Source organism: Neovison vison, chromosome 5, assembly GCF_020171115.1.
Source record: "Neovison vison isolate M4711 chromosome 5, ASM_NN_V1, whole genome shotgun sequence".
Lineage (NCBI taxonomy): Eukaryota > Metazoa > Chordata > Mammalia > Carnivora > Mustelidae > Neogale > Neogale vison.
In genome coordinates, this window is record NC_058095.1 from 20,836,252 (window position 1) to 20,852,124 (window position 15,873).

A 15,873-nucleotide genomic window follows, 5' to 3' on the forward strand; every position below is an offset into this window, starting at 1 on the left:
GGAAGAACTTCTTATGATATCAACTCACCATTTTGTCTGAAGTGGATTGACTGGCCTGTGTTGGGGCAGGAACAGGAGTCTTTCCAGAAACTGGTTTGTTTTTTTTCCCCCACGAGCTGGAAAGCTTCCTCTGCAACTTTTGCTTTTTTCTGAGAAGTGAAATGAATGAGATGGGAACTGCTGTATTGGTGCCCACCACTGGAGCACTGCCTTTCGGGAAAGATCCAGTTTCCTACTTTTGCCCAGCTTCAGTCCCCTCACTCTGTAACTGGTGCATTTCTTTCCTTCTTGTGAAAAGCAACATCTACATTGCACAGAGCCTGCTTTGCTCTCCCCCTCTTTGATGGTTAAATATTTGAATATAACGGCACAGTTTAATTAAAAATTTTTTTTCCTTTAAAAATAATTTAATTTAATTTTTTTTTTGTGTGTGTGCCAAAATTTATTGTTTATGCACCTCACCCAGTGCTCCATGCAATAGGTGTCCTCCTTAATGCCCACCACCAGGCTCACCCAACCCCACTCCTTCCCCTCTAAAACCCTCAGTTTATTTTAACGGCACAGTTGTAAAATGGAGTTTTATATAGTTGTGTCTTCCTCCCACCTAATGTTAAATGCTGTCTCTTCTTCCCAAGAACAGAATACCACTCTCCAGCATTCTTGTAGGGCAGATGTTATAACTGCTTTTAAAATACGAAGCAGTGACACTCACAGAAGTTAAATAGCTTGACTATAGATGTAATTTGGCAAGTGGCTAATGTAGGACTCAGCTCTAAATTTCACTGGCTGTAAAGCAGCTCTCATTTTATCATGTAATGCATTTATCATCTGTTCCTTTGAATGAGTGAGCTGCCTTTTTAAAGAGAGACACTTATAAAAGAAATTGAGGTTGGGGGAATCAGGTGGTGGGTATTGGAGAGGGCACAGATTGCATGGAGCACTGGGTGTGGTGCAAAAATAATGAATACTGTTACGCTGAAAATAAAAAAATTAAAAATTAAAAAAAACAAAACAACAACAACAACAACAAAAGAAATTGAGGAAGGCACAAAAAGATGGAAAAACATTCCATGTTCATATATTGGAAGAATAAACATTGTTAAGATGTCTATGCTGCACAGAGCAATCCATGCTTTCAAAACAATCCCTTTCAAAATACCATTGATATTTTTCACAGAGCTGGAACAAACAATCTTAAAATTTGTATGGAACCTGAAATGACCCTGAGTTGAAAAAGAAAACCAAAGCTGGTGGCATCACAATGGTTGACTTCAAACTCTATTACCAAGCTATAATCATCAAGACAGTATGGTATTGGCACAAAAACAGACACATAGATCAATGGAACATAATAGAGACCCCAGAAATGGGCCCTCATCTCTATGGTCAACTAATCTTTGACAAATCAGGAAAGAATAGCCAATGGAAAAAAGACTGTCTCTTCAATAAATGTGCTGGGAAAACTGGACAGCCACATATAGAAGAATGAAAATGGACCAGTTTTTTAGGCCATACCCAAAGATAAACTCAAAATGGATGAGAGACCTCAATGTGAGACAGGAATCCATCAAAATCCTAGAGGAGAACATAGGCAATAACATCTTTGACTTTGGCCACAGTGACTTCTTTTTAACACACGTCTCTAAAGGCAAGGGATACAAAAGCAAAAATGAACTTTTGGGACTTCAAGATAAAAAGCTTCTGCACAGCAAAGTAAATGTAAAAAAACTAAGAGGCAACCCACAGAATGGGAGAAGATATTTGAACATGTCAATACAGATAAAGGGCTGGTATTCAAATAATGAATACTGTTTTTCTGAAAATAAATAAATTGGAAAAAAAAGAAATTACATTTGTAAGTTGAATTTTGTGTCACAAAACTAAATCTGCTTTTCTGCAACTGTAGAGGAAGAGACAATATTTTCTTCTCATTATCATTTGAATAATTTTCTTAGTGGGAATTCAAAGAACCTGCAGTTTCAAGGCCAAGTGCTGGAATTGCATTAATAAACATTAAGGGAATAAAGCCTGGCCTGAAAGGCTCGGACAGGCAATAGAGAAAGAAAACACTTTGTATCAACATTACCCCTTACTTACATCCAGTTGGTGATGTATGTGATTGATTCAATGGTAATTCCTTGACAAACACGGAATAACTAATTATTATTTTGTTTCTGAGATTACAACTTCCTTTTTGAGCTGGCTAAATAATGCCTTTGCCATGATCACAGCATAGCAATAGTGGCAAATACTGCTGTAAAGCATATTACAATAACTCTTCGAATTGTATTTTAATTAAAAATCATTGATTTGTAGCCATCTTAGATACAATAGTGAGGCAATTCTCTCATGGTGAAATGATTGCATCTCAGATGTTTGAAGGAAAAAGAAAAACCAGGTATGAGAGAGAGCTGAAGGAAATAAACGTGGGAACAGAAGTTCCATCATCTATCCAGAAGTACATGGGGATGGCATAGTGCCTCAGTGTCCTGATAAGCTGTTATTTAGTTAGTTTTATAGATATTCTGTGTTTTAAAAAAATATTTATTTATTTGAGAGGGAGAGCAGGGGGGAGGGGCAGAGGGAGAGAATCTCCAAACAGACTCCTTGCTGGGTGCAGAGCCCAAAGAGGTGCTTCCATCTCAGAACCCATCAGATCACGACTTGGGACAAAATCAGCAGTTGGACACTCAACAATCTGACCCACCAGGCACCTCATGTGATACTGTGTTTACTTTCTTGTTTTTATAGTCTTTAATAAAGCATTGGCAAATTTCCAAAAAAAAAAAAAAAAGGGCTGGTATTCAAGATCTATAAAGAACTTCTCAAACTCAACACCCTCCAAATAAATCATCCTTTAAGAAATGGGCAGGAGGGGCGCCTGAGTGGCTCAGTGGGTTAAAGCCCCTGCCTTCGGCTCAGGTCATGATCCCAGGGTCCTGGGATCGAGCCCCACGTTGGGCTCTCTGCTCAGCGGGGAGCTTTGCTTCCTCCTCTCTCTCTGCCTGCCTCTCTGCCTACTTGTGATCTCTGTCTGTCAAATAAATAAATAAAATTAAAAAAATTAAAAAAAAAAAGAAATGGGCAGGAAAAGAAGACATCCAGATGGCCAACAGACACATGAAAAAGTGCTCCATATCACTTGGCATCAGGGAAATACAAATCAAAACCACAATGAGATACCACCTCACACCAGTCAGAATGGCTAAAATTAACAAGTCAGGAAATGACAGATGCTGGTGAGGATGTGGAGAAAGGGGAACCCTCCTACACTGTTGATGGGAATGCAACTGGTGCAACCACTCTGGAAAACAGCATGGAGGTTCCTCAAAATTTGAAAATAGAATTACCCTATGACCCAGCGATTGCACTACTGGGTATTTACCCTAAAGATACAGATGTAGAAAAGAAGGGTCATAGGCACTCCAGTGTTCATATGCACCACAATATCCAAACTGTGGAAAGAGCTGAGATGTCCTTCAGCAGAAGAATGGATAAAGAAGATGTGGATAATATACACAATGGAATATTACTCAGTCATCAGAAAGGATGAATACCCAACTTTTGCAACAACATGGATGGGCTTGGAGGAAATCACTAAGTGAAATAAATCAATCAGGGAGAGACAATTATCATATGGTTTCACTCATGTGGAACATAAGGAATAGTATGCAGGACCACAGGGGAAGGGAGTGAAAACTGAATGGGAAGAAATCAGAGAGGGAGACAAAACCATATGAGACTCTGGACTCTGGGAAACAAACTGAGGTTTACAGAAGGGAGGGGGTGGGGGATGGGGTAACTGGGTGACGGGTATTAAGGAGGGCACGTGTTGTGATATATGTTTATTGTAGCATTATTTACAATAGCAAAGGTATGGAAGCAACCCAAGTGTTCATTGATAGACAAATGGTTAAAGAAGAGATGGTATATATACACAATGGAATATTATTGAGCTGTATAAAAGAATGAAACCTTACCATTTGCAACAACATGAATGGCTCTAGAGGGTATAATGCTAAGTGAAATAAGTTAGTCAGAGAAAGACAAATACCACATGATTTCACTCATATGTGGAATTTAAGAAACAAAACAAATAAACAAAGGAATAAAAAAAGAAAAACAAAAACCCAGACCCTTAAATACAGAGAATAAATCAGTGGTTGCCAGAGGGGATACAGATGAGGAGAGGGTCAAAATAGATAGAAGAGATTAAGAATGCATTTATCATGATGAACAGTGAATAATGTATAAAATTGTTGAATCACTGTATTATACATCTGAAAGTACACTGAATCAGAAAACAATACAGGGAGACCCTGCAATGTGAGCCTTGGATAGCCCCACTTTTCATACTCAGGGTCACTGACATAGTATAATTTGGGAATGGTCACTGAAACCATGTAAACCATTTGATTTATTAGTATAAACCTTACAGGACAGTGTATTATCAGTTCCTGAATGAGCTAATCTGCCCCCGCTCACTGCTGCCTAGTTCCTCCTAAATGCCTTGTCGTTTTGAACATTTCATGGGTCAAATCAGTTATCTGAGAAGGGGTAGAGGATGACTTTGAAGGGGGGACTATGTCATTAGCAGAGAAGGACTATTCCCAGTACAATCAAAGTGATTGATTCTGTCATTAAATAATTCTATTCTTTTCCCAAAAGGACATGGGCTAAATACATAATTCAGTATGATCTGCTTTTGAATGCTCTGTAGGACTTTTCATAGAAGTATGTTCCTAGATGAAAACAAACATTATCTTGATTTTGATTTGATTTAAGATGACAGGGTTTAGAAGTCAAGGATTTTCTGTCCTTGGGTCAAAAAGCTACTGTTTGGTTCATACTACATTCATTCATTCATTCATCACATAATTGCTGAGCATTACTATGTACCAGGCACAGGGGAGGATAAACTGAGTGTGATTGGCTCTGAGCTGAGTTCATTTAGTTCTTTCTTTCATGTTTTCATTGATTGGGCATTTCCTTTGATTTCTTGTGTTGGGAATTACAGAGATGAACAAGACAAAAATAATAAGGCAATGCGGTCAGCGCAGACTGATCTGGAGTCCTGGTCCATAGTCGCAGGTCAGAGGCCATTGCCATTCGGGCCTCAGAGTCAGAGGTCAAGCACTCAAAGCTCTGGAGGGTTGGCCTCCAAAGTGGGCACAGACATCCCGGGGCAAAAGCAGGGGGGTCCACTCACTATTAGACAGCCACTTTTTAATACTATCCTTTCTTCAAAATTTGCGATTACTTTTTATCAAGTTCTACTTACACATAGAAGAATCAAACAGTTCTATGGGGCTTATCACAAAAAAAAATAATAAGGCAAAATCCCTGCTTCCAAGGGTCTTCCACATATGCTGGCAACAGAGCAAGCTATGGAGAGGGATATGTTTAAGGTAAACTGAGGATTCAGTGTGAGTGGAGAAGAGGAACACTGACTGAATGCTCTGGGAACCTGGACGAGGCTTTCTCTTGAAGGCAACTCTTCAGTTGAGAAACATGAATCCCCAGAGATACACTTGACCCTAAGAATGATTCAGAATTAGGGTATTTAATAATAGTTTTTCAGTGTGAAAAATAATGCAGAGTTGTCAATATTTACCTATTTTTAAAGGTTTGTTTACTTATTTTTTTGAGAGAGAGAGAGAGCAAGAGCGAGCAGGGGGAGGGCAGAGGGAGAGCAAGAGGGAGAGACGAGCAAACAGATTCTAAACAGAGATCAGAGCCTGATGCAGGGCTTGATCTCACAACCCCGAGATCATGACCTGAGCCGAAATCAAGAGTCAGATGTTCACCTGACTGAGTCACCTGGGCACCCCAATATTTACCTATTTATATTGCATAAAAACTGTGAAGTGGACCAAATAAATAGTTTGACAATGAGTTATTCAGAATTTCATATTTTCCCAACTTCCTAAAATCATCCACTCTACACGTTTCTACAATTGCATTTTTCTCCTTTCTATTAAACATACCTTTGCCCCATAACAAAGTCAGTGAGAGATTTGTTAGCTTCACATCCATAGGACATGGTACCCTGAGAAGCTCAGAGAAATGGACTCCCAACATTGGGGGGAAATCCACAAGCCTTTGGGGGCACATGATAGAGGACATGGCTCCTAGCCTAATGTCCCAAGGACCTCATCAACCAGAATCACCACTCAAAGATGAGACTGTGGAGGGCAAAGGGGCTTTTGAATGCGGGGCAGAACAACATCTGAACTCAACCAGTTCAGCACAAAAGTCACAGATTCCTGAAAGGGGAAATGGACCCTAAGGATGTGCAAACTCTCACAAAACACCAAGCATTTGTTTGTTTGTTTGTTTATTTGTTTGTAGAAAGGCTTCTTAAAAAAAAAACTAGCTTACAAAAATTATACACATAGAACATACATCTTGTGAAAACTTGAAACAGAAGTGAAGCCTACACCATGGAAATAGTCCTCCTCCACAAATTAGTTTCTGTATGTATACAGAGGAGAGGAAGCAAATTTTGAGGTTCTAACAGATGACCATCACTATATTTCCTCGTACCCTGGGCCCTTCTAATAGCTGTAGCCCAAGCAGCTCTCAGCGATTTGGGAGAAGGATGGCATAGCAGAAGACAGGGAAGAGGTTTTGAGTCTCATGAGTCCAAGCCCTGAGTTGACAAGAGAATGGTCTTGGATGAGATGAGTAAGGGGAAATGTCCCACCCTCCAGTCAGAGGAAGGCATCTGGGATTGAGGAACAAAGAGGAGGGAAAGGGAAGAGAATTTAGATGCTGGAGGATCCCCTGTTTGTCCCACCCCTTTACCCAGGCTGGGATACAGAGTCAAGGGGCAGGAGGATAATAGGTTGGGGAATGTAGGACCAGAGGGCATCTGTTCTCCCTTTCCCAGGTAGAACCTGGAGAGGCACCAAGACCCTAGGGGAGAAATAGTTCATGGGGAGTCTGGACAGAGGGCCTGAGAAAATATAGACAATCCTGAGGCCCAGGATGGTACTGAAGCTGAGACATGACTCTGTGGATCAGAGTGTAGCACAAACGAAGCAAAGGGAGCCCCAAGAGCTCAAGGGTCATGCGGGTGAGGATGACGATACCATGGCAACACCGGGGTGTTCTGATAGCTGAGAACTGGGCAGAAGGGCCCACATGGGTCTCTCTTACAGTGTGGATGGAGGAAAATGCCAAGGGCTGATCCCTGCCCACTTCCTGTCTCCCAACATCCTGGAGAAAAGGTCCCTGGAACTCAGGGTCACCTCTCGGGAAGGGGTCCTCAAGATGATTCTGCCACTTGGTGTCATGTGGGATGAAGATTAAAAGTACAATTTAGTTCAAGCACAAGAAAGTAAAGCTACGTATCTTTTACACCTGACTTTATGGTCTGAGATTCATTCTTACCATAAATGTATTCCCCTTTGGGTAAATATAAAAAGTAGCATACTGGGTATCTTGTTGAGCATTTGACCTTTTTCTTCACTGAAGCTTACATTGCAGGTGTCATTTCTATGTTACTATATCTGTATCTCTATATATCTACCTCCTTATTTGCAATGGTGGCAAGCTTTTCCCTATATGCATATATTCACTTACCCAGGCTTCTTTTGGTGGGGGTTTCATTTCTCTCTAGTCTGCTATGATTTCCCAGATATTGCAATAAATATTCTTGTTATTCTTATGCACGTGTCTATGTAAGTGCATCTGGGGTAATTCCTGGAAGTGGAATTATTGGATCATGGGGGATGCGCAATTGCTATTTGCATAGATGTTGCTGAACAGCCTTGAAGAGGCTGCATGATTTACTGGCCCACCCAACAGTGTTTGACAATGCCAGTTTTCTATTCATTGCCAACATTGTGACATCAACCTTTTTGATCTTTGCTCATTTAAATAGTTAAAAAATGGTAATTTAATAAGCATTTTAAAATTTCAAGTGATGTGAGCATCTAAACCGATGATTAAAAGCCACTGGAAAAAAGCCAGCTAGCACTTATTTTAGTATTTACTCTGCCATGTGCCGGACATTATTTTAAGTGGTTTACAGAGATCAAACTCTTTAATAGTTAAAACAAGTCTATGAGCTAGATGCTATTACTGCCTCTGTTTTGCATATGTAGAAATCTCAACACAGAGAGGTCATGCCACCAGGCCAAGTTTTCACAGCTAGTAAATGGTAGAACCAAAATCTGAATCCAGGCTGGCTGGTTCCAGAGTTCTTGGCCTTAACTACACTGCTATGCTGCATTAAAGGGCTTTATAATGGGCCTGGGTAGGAGATAAATAAGGGCAAATGTGCTGCCCTAGAGTGTTATAAAGGAAACCTGTTATCAGGGGATGGAGAGAGGAAGTACAGATAATTGTTTTTATCAGCTAGTCTCTGATGCCCTAGAGAACCTGGGATAAGAATAAAGCAGAAACTATTAATAAAGATCCTTAAATCAGACAAGATTTCCAAGTAATCATATCATAAAATCTCACTTAATAGAGAAGACAGTGGCAGCTTTTGGTCTTTTTCAAAGCCTCTTGAGGTGGCTTTCTGGGTGTCTGTCCTAGAACCCCCTCCTCACAAATGTCCCTGAAGGTGTCTGTCCTGGAACCCCCGCATCCAACATGTCTGAGGGTGTATGGACACAGCTGGGTCAGGATGGACCACCTGCTGTGGTTTGACATCTTCTTGGTGCAACACACACAGAGCACGCTGCATGTGGACAGCACCTGCTTCCTTAGACACCCTCAGAATCTCCCCTTGGCAACAGATAAGGTAGCTGCAGACTAGATCCTAACCCTGGGCTGCTCCAATTTCACTGCTTTCTCTTTTACAAAGAGTTGTCTCGGTAGGTCCCAGCACTGGCATTGAATGATGCTGTTCTGGACCCAGTGCTTCACCTAGCCCTGAAGACAAACTATAACTCTAAAACTTGTACTCCCAAAGAGCGATAGGGTGGTCCCTATGAATGAAGGAGGGCTGCTAGACTGCCTCTCTTTTCACAACTCATCTCCAGGACTTCCCTCCACACAACCTGGCCCATATGTTGCTCTCAGGGTCCAGGGTCTCTTTACAGGGAGTGAAAGGAGGCAGACTGGGATGTCAAGGATGGGCTCCTCCCCAGCTCACACCATCTCAAACACCTGTCTCATGCCTTCCACTTACTACCAGTTCTTTTGAGACAAAAGAAAATCAGCAGAACCCTCTTCTTTAAGAGCAACAGGTGGCATCAGTGTCATTATGTAAAACAGACCACGCTGAGTCCAAGCCAGGACTTTAGAGAGGGGTGCCAGGGAGGGCATCAACACTCCAGCTGTGAAGCCTAAGAAGTAACAAGTGGCATGTGTCCTGAGATGGAAGGAGCCATAATTTCAGTCAATGGGATAAATCCTTCCAGGAAGTAGGGCCACAACGTGGAGCCTACTTAGTAAATCAAAGGAAATGACTGTAATGGTCCAATTCTCTGGATTAAAGTGATGCATTGGGATGAGGCAAGAGAGAAACAAAGAGGTGTTTGAAGATGGAACTTATGCAGATTGGACCTAGAAGCCTCTGAAGGATGGGAAGGCCAAGTCTGGTGATGTCTCCTAATTATAGTGTTTGTAAGGGGTTATTCACTGGTGACCTCAGGGTAACTGGCACTGACCCCACAGTGGGTTTTCCTTTTGGGAAGAATTCCAGATGTCTTTATTTCTTTTTGAGAGAATTCTAAGAGCCCAGGTCTCAAACCAATACTTATACCCACTGCCTCCCATTTGGTTTTCTTAGAGATGCTTTTTCTTGAATTTTAGGAATTAGAGAAAAGACCCCTTTATATTCTCCTGGGCTGTTCTCTGATTAACTCTTCCTCCATTCTTTGGTCCGTCTACTTTCCCTCTAGCACTCTGGAGGGGTGACCTCTGACCTCACAGCCCATGGTTGCTTTGGTCTCTAACAAAAATCTCTGGGATGTGAGGCCCACTTTAGACTCTTGACTTTTTATATTACTTTCTGTGTGCATTTTTTTGTCTTTTCTGCTCTGTGTGTAGGTATCTTCTTTTGCTGGAACACAAGGATCCTCAGATATTTTATTTCTTTTCACATTAGCTTCTAGCCCAACAACTAAGCCTGCGACAACTAAGTCCAACAACTAAGTTGCCCAACAACTAAGTCCTGCGACAAAGCAACAACACAGGCAGTACATAAGTTGTTCTAACTGGGGGTCATGGCAGGGTAGGAAGAGAATGAATGGGCCCTATAGACCTTAGACAGAATCAAACTCTTGACAATTTATTTTTTTGTGAATTGGAAGATTGACTTTAGTTTCTTCACCTGCACACTGAGGCTATGACTAGCTGCCTCATAGGTAGTAAGGATTAAATAAGAAAAAATACCACAGAATAGCTATTGTACCTTACATCTTCATAAATGTTAGTCCTTGAACTTTTCTTTAGATATCCTTTGAGCTCTGGTCCCAGTTCCCTTTTCTGCAGTCAAATGTTCTACCACTGAGCTATACCCCTTCCTTTTATTTCTGGATCAAATAAAAAGGTTTTTGATGTTGTTGTTATTGTTGTTTTGTTGTTGTTGTTCGTTAGTAGCTTTGCTCTAGATACTAGAAACATCCTTGGTTAGGACCATGGATCCTCTCTTACACCAATTCCCATTGATCAATGGTTCTCATTCAAGTTTGTTGAAGACATTGTGAGGTTTCTGGGGTACCCTTTTATCCTGAAGAATAGGGGCCACTGCATGTTCAAGAGCCAGCACACTGCCCAAGTTCTAGGAAATGTTCAGGAAACATGCTGAACAAATGAATGACTGAAAACTGATTGTGAACTAGTCAACCAAAACTTAGCCTGTTCTAATGTTTCTGGATGCATTAATGCTTTTAAGCTTCTTAAGGGGAGTGTGCAGTGTAAAGGATAGAAGAAAGAAAAAATCGGACCTCTCAATAATCGAGTATCTGTAGACTTACCAGTTTTATAAACTAGTGTTTCTCTTCCAAGGAAAGTCTGGGTGAGCCTGAGCACAGGAGTCATTGTCCCTTTTGCTACAAAGATCACTGGTTGAAAGAGTCTATCCTTGAGTGTGTCCACATCCATAGAGATACTGGCCCAGTCCAGAGAAAGGATGTCTAGAAGTTGAATTAACTGCTGGTGATTGTTGGGTAGAAATAGAAATCTCTGACCTTTTGTCAATAGATAACCTGATATGAAAAATCAAAGGGCACCACAAATTCATCAACATTCCTATAATGAGGCAGGGAACTCTTAATAGTAAACTAAACAGCTGAGTAACAGGATGACCGTACAACAATAGGGAGAGAATTGAGGCACTGAGGTCAAAGCATGGAGCCAACACCCACCTGGGATGGGGTATAAAAGGCCCAGGAGGGAAGGAGGTTGTCAGACTCAGTGGCTTGGCCTTTCCAGCTGCTCTCAACCTTCTGTGCAACCTCAGCCTAACACCATGACTTCCTGCTACATCAGTTCATCCCAGTGTCTGGGCAGCACCAGGTTGCCTGCCCCAACAAATGTCTATGGCCCCTCCATGGACCTTGTGACCCAGCCTGGGGCAGAGGCCAGGGCTGCCTCCCTGTGCCTGTCAGCCACCGTGGCACATGCCAACCGACCACGTGTGGGGGCAACCCCTCTGGGCAAACCCAGTCTGTGCATGCCCTTCAGTTGCTGCACTGCTTGCCCCTTGCCAGGGACCTGCAACATTCCCGGCAACATTGGAGTCTGTGAGAACTATGCGGAAGGCGCCCCAAATGGCCATGAGAAGGTAACCATGAAGTTCTTGAATGACCGCCTGGCCAACTACCTGGAGAAGGTGCGCCAGCTGGAGCGGGACAACAAGGAGCTGGAGATCAAGATCCGAGAGTCGAGCAAATGCCATGAGTCTACCATATGCCCGGACTACCAGTCCTACTTCCAGACCATCAAGGAGCTCCAGCAGAAGGTGAGGTTTAGAGTAGCCTGGGGTGCGTTGGGTCTGAGGAAGGTGGAAGGGCATGGCATTTTTCTCCTTTCCATTAAACACACCTTTGCCCCAGAACCAAGTCAGTGAGAGATTTGTTAGCTTCCCACCCATAGGACATGGTCCTGAAGGCTCAAGGAGCTTTGGGTTCTTGGGTTCTCTCGAATATGAGTGTAGATGCTACCTATAGAGCTGGGGCCCAGAGTATGATGTTTTGTGTGTGAACTGTCTTCCTGCTTTTCCTCAGATCCTGTGCAGCAAGGCTGAGAATACCAGGATGATTATCCAAGTTGACAATGCCAAGCTGGCAGCTGATGACTTCAGAATCAAGTAAGTAGGGCCAGAAGAGGGCTCAGAGTGACTCCTCTTTTTTGTTCTATTTCTAGGTGCCCATCATGGTACTTGCCCAAAGTAGAAGTTTGAAAATAGTTGCTGGATAGAAGCATTAATGGATCAATACCTAAGAGTTCACATTCTTCCTTTCCAAACTATAATTTAACCTATTACTAGAAATTGTCCTTATATAGGAGAAAAAGAACAAAAGCATTGAAACAAAAAGAGGAAGAATCATCTAGATCGGTCAGGTCCCATGTCATTTTCTCCCCACTAGAAGATAAGAGAACTTGGTGTTAGAGCCAGAAACAAAATCAAGTCATTGTAAGAATAAACTTTCAGTGCATTGGCTGTTGACAGATGCACTGACTCTTGGCCAAATTCATCGGTGGGAGAAATTGTCACTGTAGTTCCTTGTTTTCAAGAGTTGCAATTGAATGAACGAGAAAGGTGTAAAAATCCTGCAAAATGATTAATCCATGGGATAAACTAGAAAGCTTTAGGTCCAGAAGGCTTACTTTTAAGCCATTCTTTTCCAGCTGAATGATCTTTTTTAGCTGGATGGACACTGCATTCTTGTTTGAACACTTTGGTTGAATCTGTGTATTTATTATTGACCAAGTGGGCAATCCTGGAATATCCATTTATTCTTTCTGAGCCTCAGTTTCCCATTTCATCCCATCCAGTGGGCATAATGATAGTTGTCCTGACCATGAGCTCTGTAGCTATAGGATCCAGTAGGGTGAATGTTGATGAATTGAGGAAATGAGGATCCACGTTGGTGGGAACCAGGGGCAGCTGAGAGGACATGTCCTTGGTGTCCCGCTGACTTTGCATTTCCTGTGCTGGAAGGCATGAGAGTGAGCACGCCCTGCGCCAAGTGATAGAGGCAGACATGTGTGGGATGCACAAGCTCATGGATGACCTGAGCTTGGCCAAGGCTGACCTGGAGGCCCAGCAGGAGTCCCTGAAGGAAGAGCTGCTCTGCCTCAAGAAGAACCACGAACAGGTCTGGGCCTGGGGCTGCAGACCCTTGGGGGAGGGCCCTGGGCAGGAAGGAGAGCGCTGCTCACCTTGGGGCTCTAGGATTTGAACCTGGGCTCAGTTGGCATCGGGATGAAGAGTTGATCTGGGTCTGGGAGTCAGGCTGACTGTGTGGGAGGTGGTGGAAAGAGAGTTTCTTGTCTATAAAGGTTCGCCTTGTCAGTTTAGGAAGGCGTCCAAATAGGCTCTTCCCAGTGGACCGTGGGCAAGACCTTTCATATCAGCACATGATTGGGGGCAACCCTCAAGCTATTAGTCTGGAGGAAAGGTTCAGATGCCATCTGCTCTGTCAAAAGCCCTTTCTTCACTCAGGATGTGGTTGCTTCTGTTCCTGCAGGAAGTGAGCATTTTGAGGAGCCAGCTTGGGGACAAGCTCCAGATTAAGCTGGACGTGGAGCCCACTGTGGATATGAGCAGGGTGCTTCAGGAGATGCGGTGCCACTATGAGGCCATGGTGCAGACCAACCACAATGATCTGGAAGAGTGGTTCCGAGATCAGGTGAGGTCACTGCCTTGGAGCAGGGAGGGACCTTGGCTTTCCTGTGGGAAGGTTGCTGATCATGTCTCTGTGGCCTTGTGCTTCAGTCTGAAAGCATCAGCAAGCAGGACATGTCGTGCTCGGAGGAGCTGCGGTGCTGCCAGTCAGAGATCCTGGAGCTGAGACGCACGGTGAACGCCCTGGAGGTGGAGCTTCAGGCCCAGCACACGCTGGTGAGTTCCTGTGCACGCCTAGAGGCCTCTGCTTGGCTCCCACTCCCAAGAGCAATTCCTGGATCAGTACCGGCCCCCCTTAAATACAGACCAGGACATAGTTCAAACCTCAACTTCCTTGTCTGTGCAAGAACCTTCTCACAGATGTGGATGCTGGGGAATGAACATTCACCCATATGGGGCAGGTCCTGCACGCTTATCCTGCGTCTGCAATGAAGAGCAATGGCACATTGTTAGTTCTTCTAGCTGAGGTCTGCTAGCTGAGGTCTTCTAACAGGAGCTAGATTGTTCTCCAGGTCTGGCAATACCCCGGGGTATCACAGTCTTACTGGAGAGACTGAGAGCTACAGTCCACAATTTTCCACATGCCTCCCCCTTTGCCATTACAGAAAGACTGTCTGCAGAACTCCCTGTGTGAAGCTGATGCCCGCTTCGGCACCGAGCTGGCCCAGATGCAGGTGCTGATCAGCAACGTGGAGGAGCAGCTGTCCGAGATCCGGGGTGACCTGGAGCGGCAGAATCAGGAGTACCAGGTGCTGCTGGACGTCAAGGCCCGACTGGAGTGCGAGATTGCCACGTACCGGAAACTTCTGGAGAGCGAGGACTGCAAGTATGTGTGATTGGGTCTTTTTCTGCCCAAGATACATACCTGATGGTCAGGCGGGTCCTCAGAGATAACTGATGGGGTTGTGGAAGGAGATGTCATCGGAAAGAACAAAGCTCCCTGTGCATGCTGGCTAAGGGACGCACTCAGCTCTCTGCTGTGTGCAGACTGCCCTGTGGGTCAGTTGTTATATGAAGAGCTGATTCCCAAGGCAAGTCCCCCCAGAGGGCTCCTGGATGTGGAAAAACATAGATGAGGGTGGACGAGGAACTGGTCATATGGAGTTCATGCGGCCCTGTGACTTGGTGGTAGACCCGTCCTTTACCTATTTGGCGTTGCCCTTTCTGTGCGTCCCTGAGACACCTTTGCACCTCTTGTGTCTAACTCTTCCTCTCTCTTTCTCTCTCTCCCTGCAGACTCCCCATGAATCCCTGCTCTATGGCTGCCTCCTGTGTCCTTTGTCCAGGCTGTGCCCCTGCCACCTGCAGCCCTCTCTAAGCCGGTGGCACCAGCGCTGAGACCCGATTCTGAAGGTCTGAATGCCAGCATGGAAGGTCAAGACTGGCTGCCCTCACCTGCTTAGTCTTCCTTCCAGGAAGACCAAACTCACTGGAGGCATTTTCACTGAATCAAAGTGTAACAGAAACTTCTAAGCAGTCGCTCCCTGTGCGTCCCTAGGCTGCGTTTCTTCCCCAAAGCTGTAATTGTCTTTCACTTGAGCTATTGTTTGTTCCCAGTACCTCTTCTGGGATTTTGGTTCTACTCCAATGCTTCAGCCTCTCCTAAGATGTAATTGGATTCCTGTACAAAATGGTCAATAAACCTCCTTCCTGCATTAAGTTCTATACTTCTGGTGTTTGGCAACGTATATGGGGAGATAAAGAGCTCTAGCCCTCAAGACCTTGGGTGGTCACTGGCTCCAACATGTCTCTTTGCTGCCAGGATCTCTCTGGGGCACTGGGGTCTTAGCCTCTGGATGAAGGCCCTTTACTGACATGGGACATATACTTACCTTGCCCATCGATTCCTATGGACTGGTGAAAGCAAGCCATGCTGGCTGCCAGGTTTGAATTCCTTTAGAACAGCTCAGGACTAACATGTCTCTATCATGCTTTTGGCATCTTCAGACTCTTGGTATTTTGTCCAAGAGAAAAATCATACAACTTAGATTTCCAAGCTAGCCCAAGGGAGGTCATGCTGAGAACTGCCCTGATCAGGTGGCCAAGTTCTCTCTCTCATT

The 15,873-nt window shown here is 43.9% G+C and overlaps 1 protein-coding gene across 1 annotated transcript; it reads left to right on the forward strand.

The window, feature by feature from the left end:
• The first annotated feature begins 11,431 nt into the window (after positions 1 to 11,431).
• LOC122906231 (keratin, type I cuticular Ha7-like) lies at positions 11,432 to 15,460 on the forward strand. The gene is made up of 7 exons (XM_044247957.1): positions 11,432 to 11,923; positions 12,189 to 12,271; positions 13,127 to 13,283; positions 13,656 to 13,817; positions 13,904 to 14,029; positions 14,419 to 14,639; positions 15,050 to 15,460. Exons 1-7 carry the CDS (start codon positions 11,432 to 11,434, stop codon positions 15,129 to 15,131), a joined length of 1,323 nt encoding a protein of 440 aa, XP_044103892.1. The 3' UTR covers positions 15,132 to 15,460.
• Positions 15,461 to 15,873: the final 413 nt, after the last annotated feature.

Coding starts and splice junctions, on each gene's coding strand:
- LOC122906231 (XM_044247957.1), top strand. CDS start 11,432: ATGACTTCCTGCTACATCAGTTCATCCCAGTGTCTGGGCAGCACCAGG. Junction 12,272..13,126: donor GCTGATGACTTCAGAATCAA/GTAAGTAGGGCC, acceptor CTGTGCTGGAAG/GCATGAGAGTGAGCACGCCC. Junction 14,640..15,049: donor CTGGAGAGCGAGGACTGCAA/GTATGTGTGATT, acceptor CTCTCCCTGCAG/ACTCCCCATGAATCCCTGCT.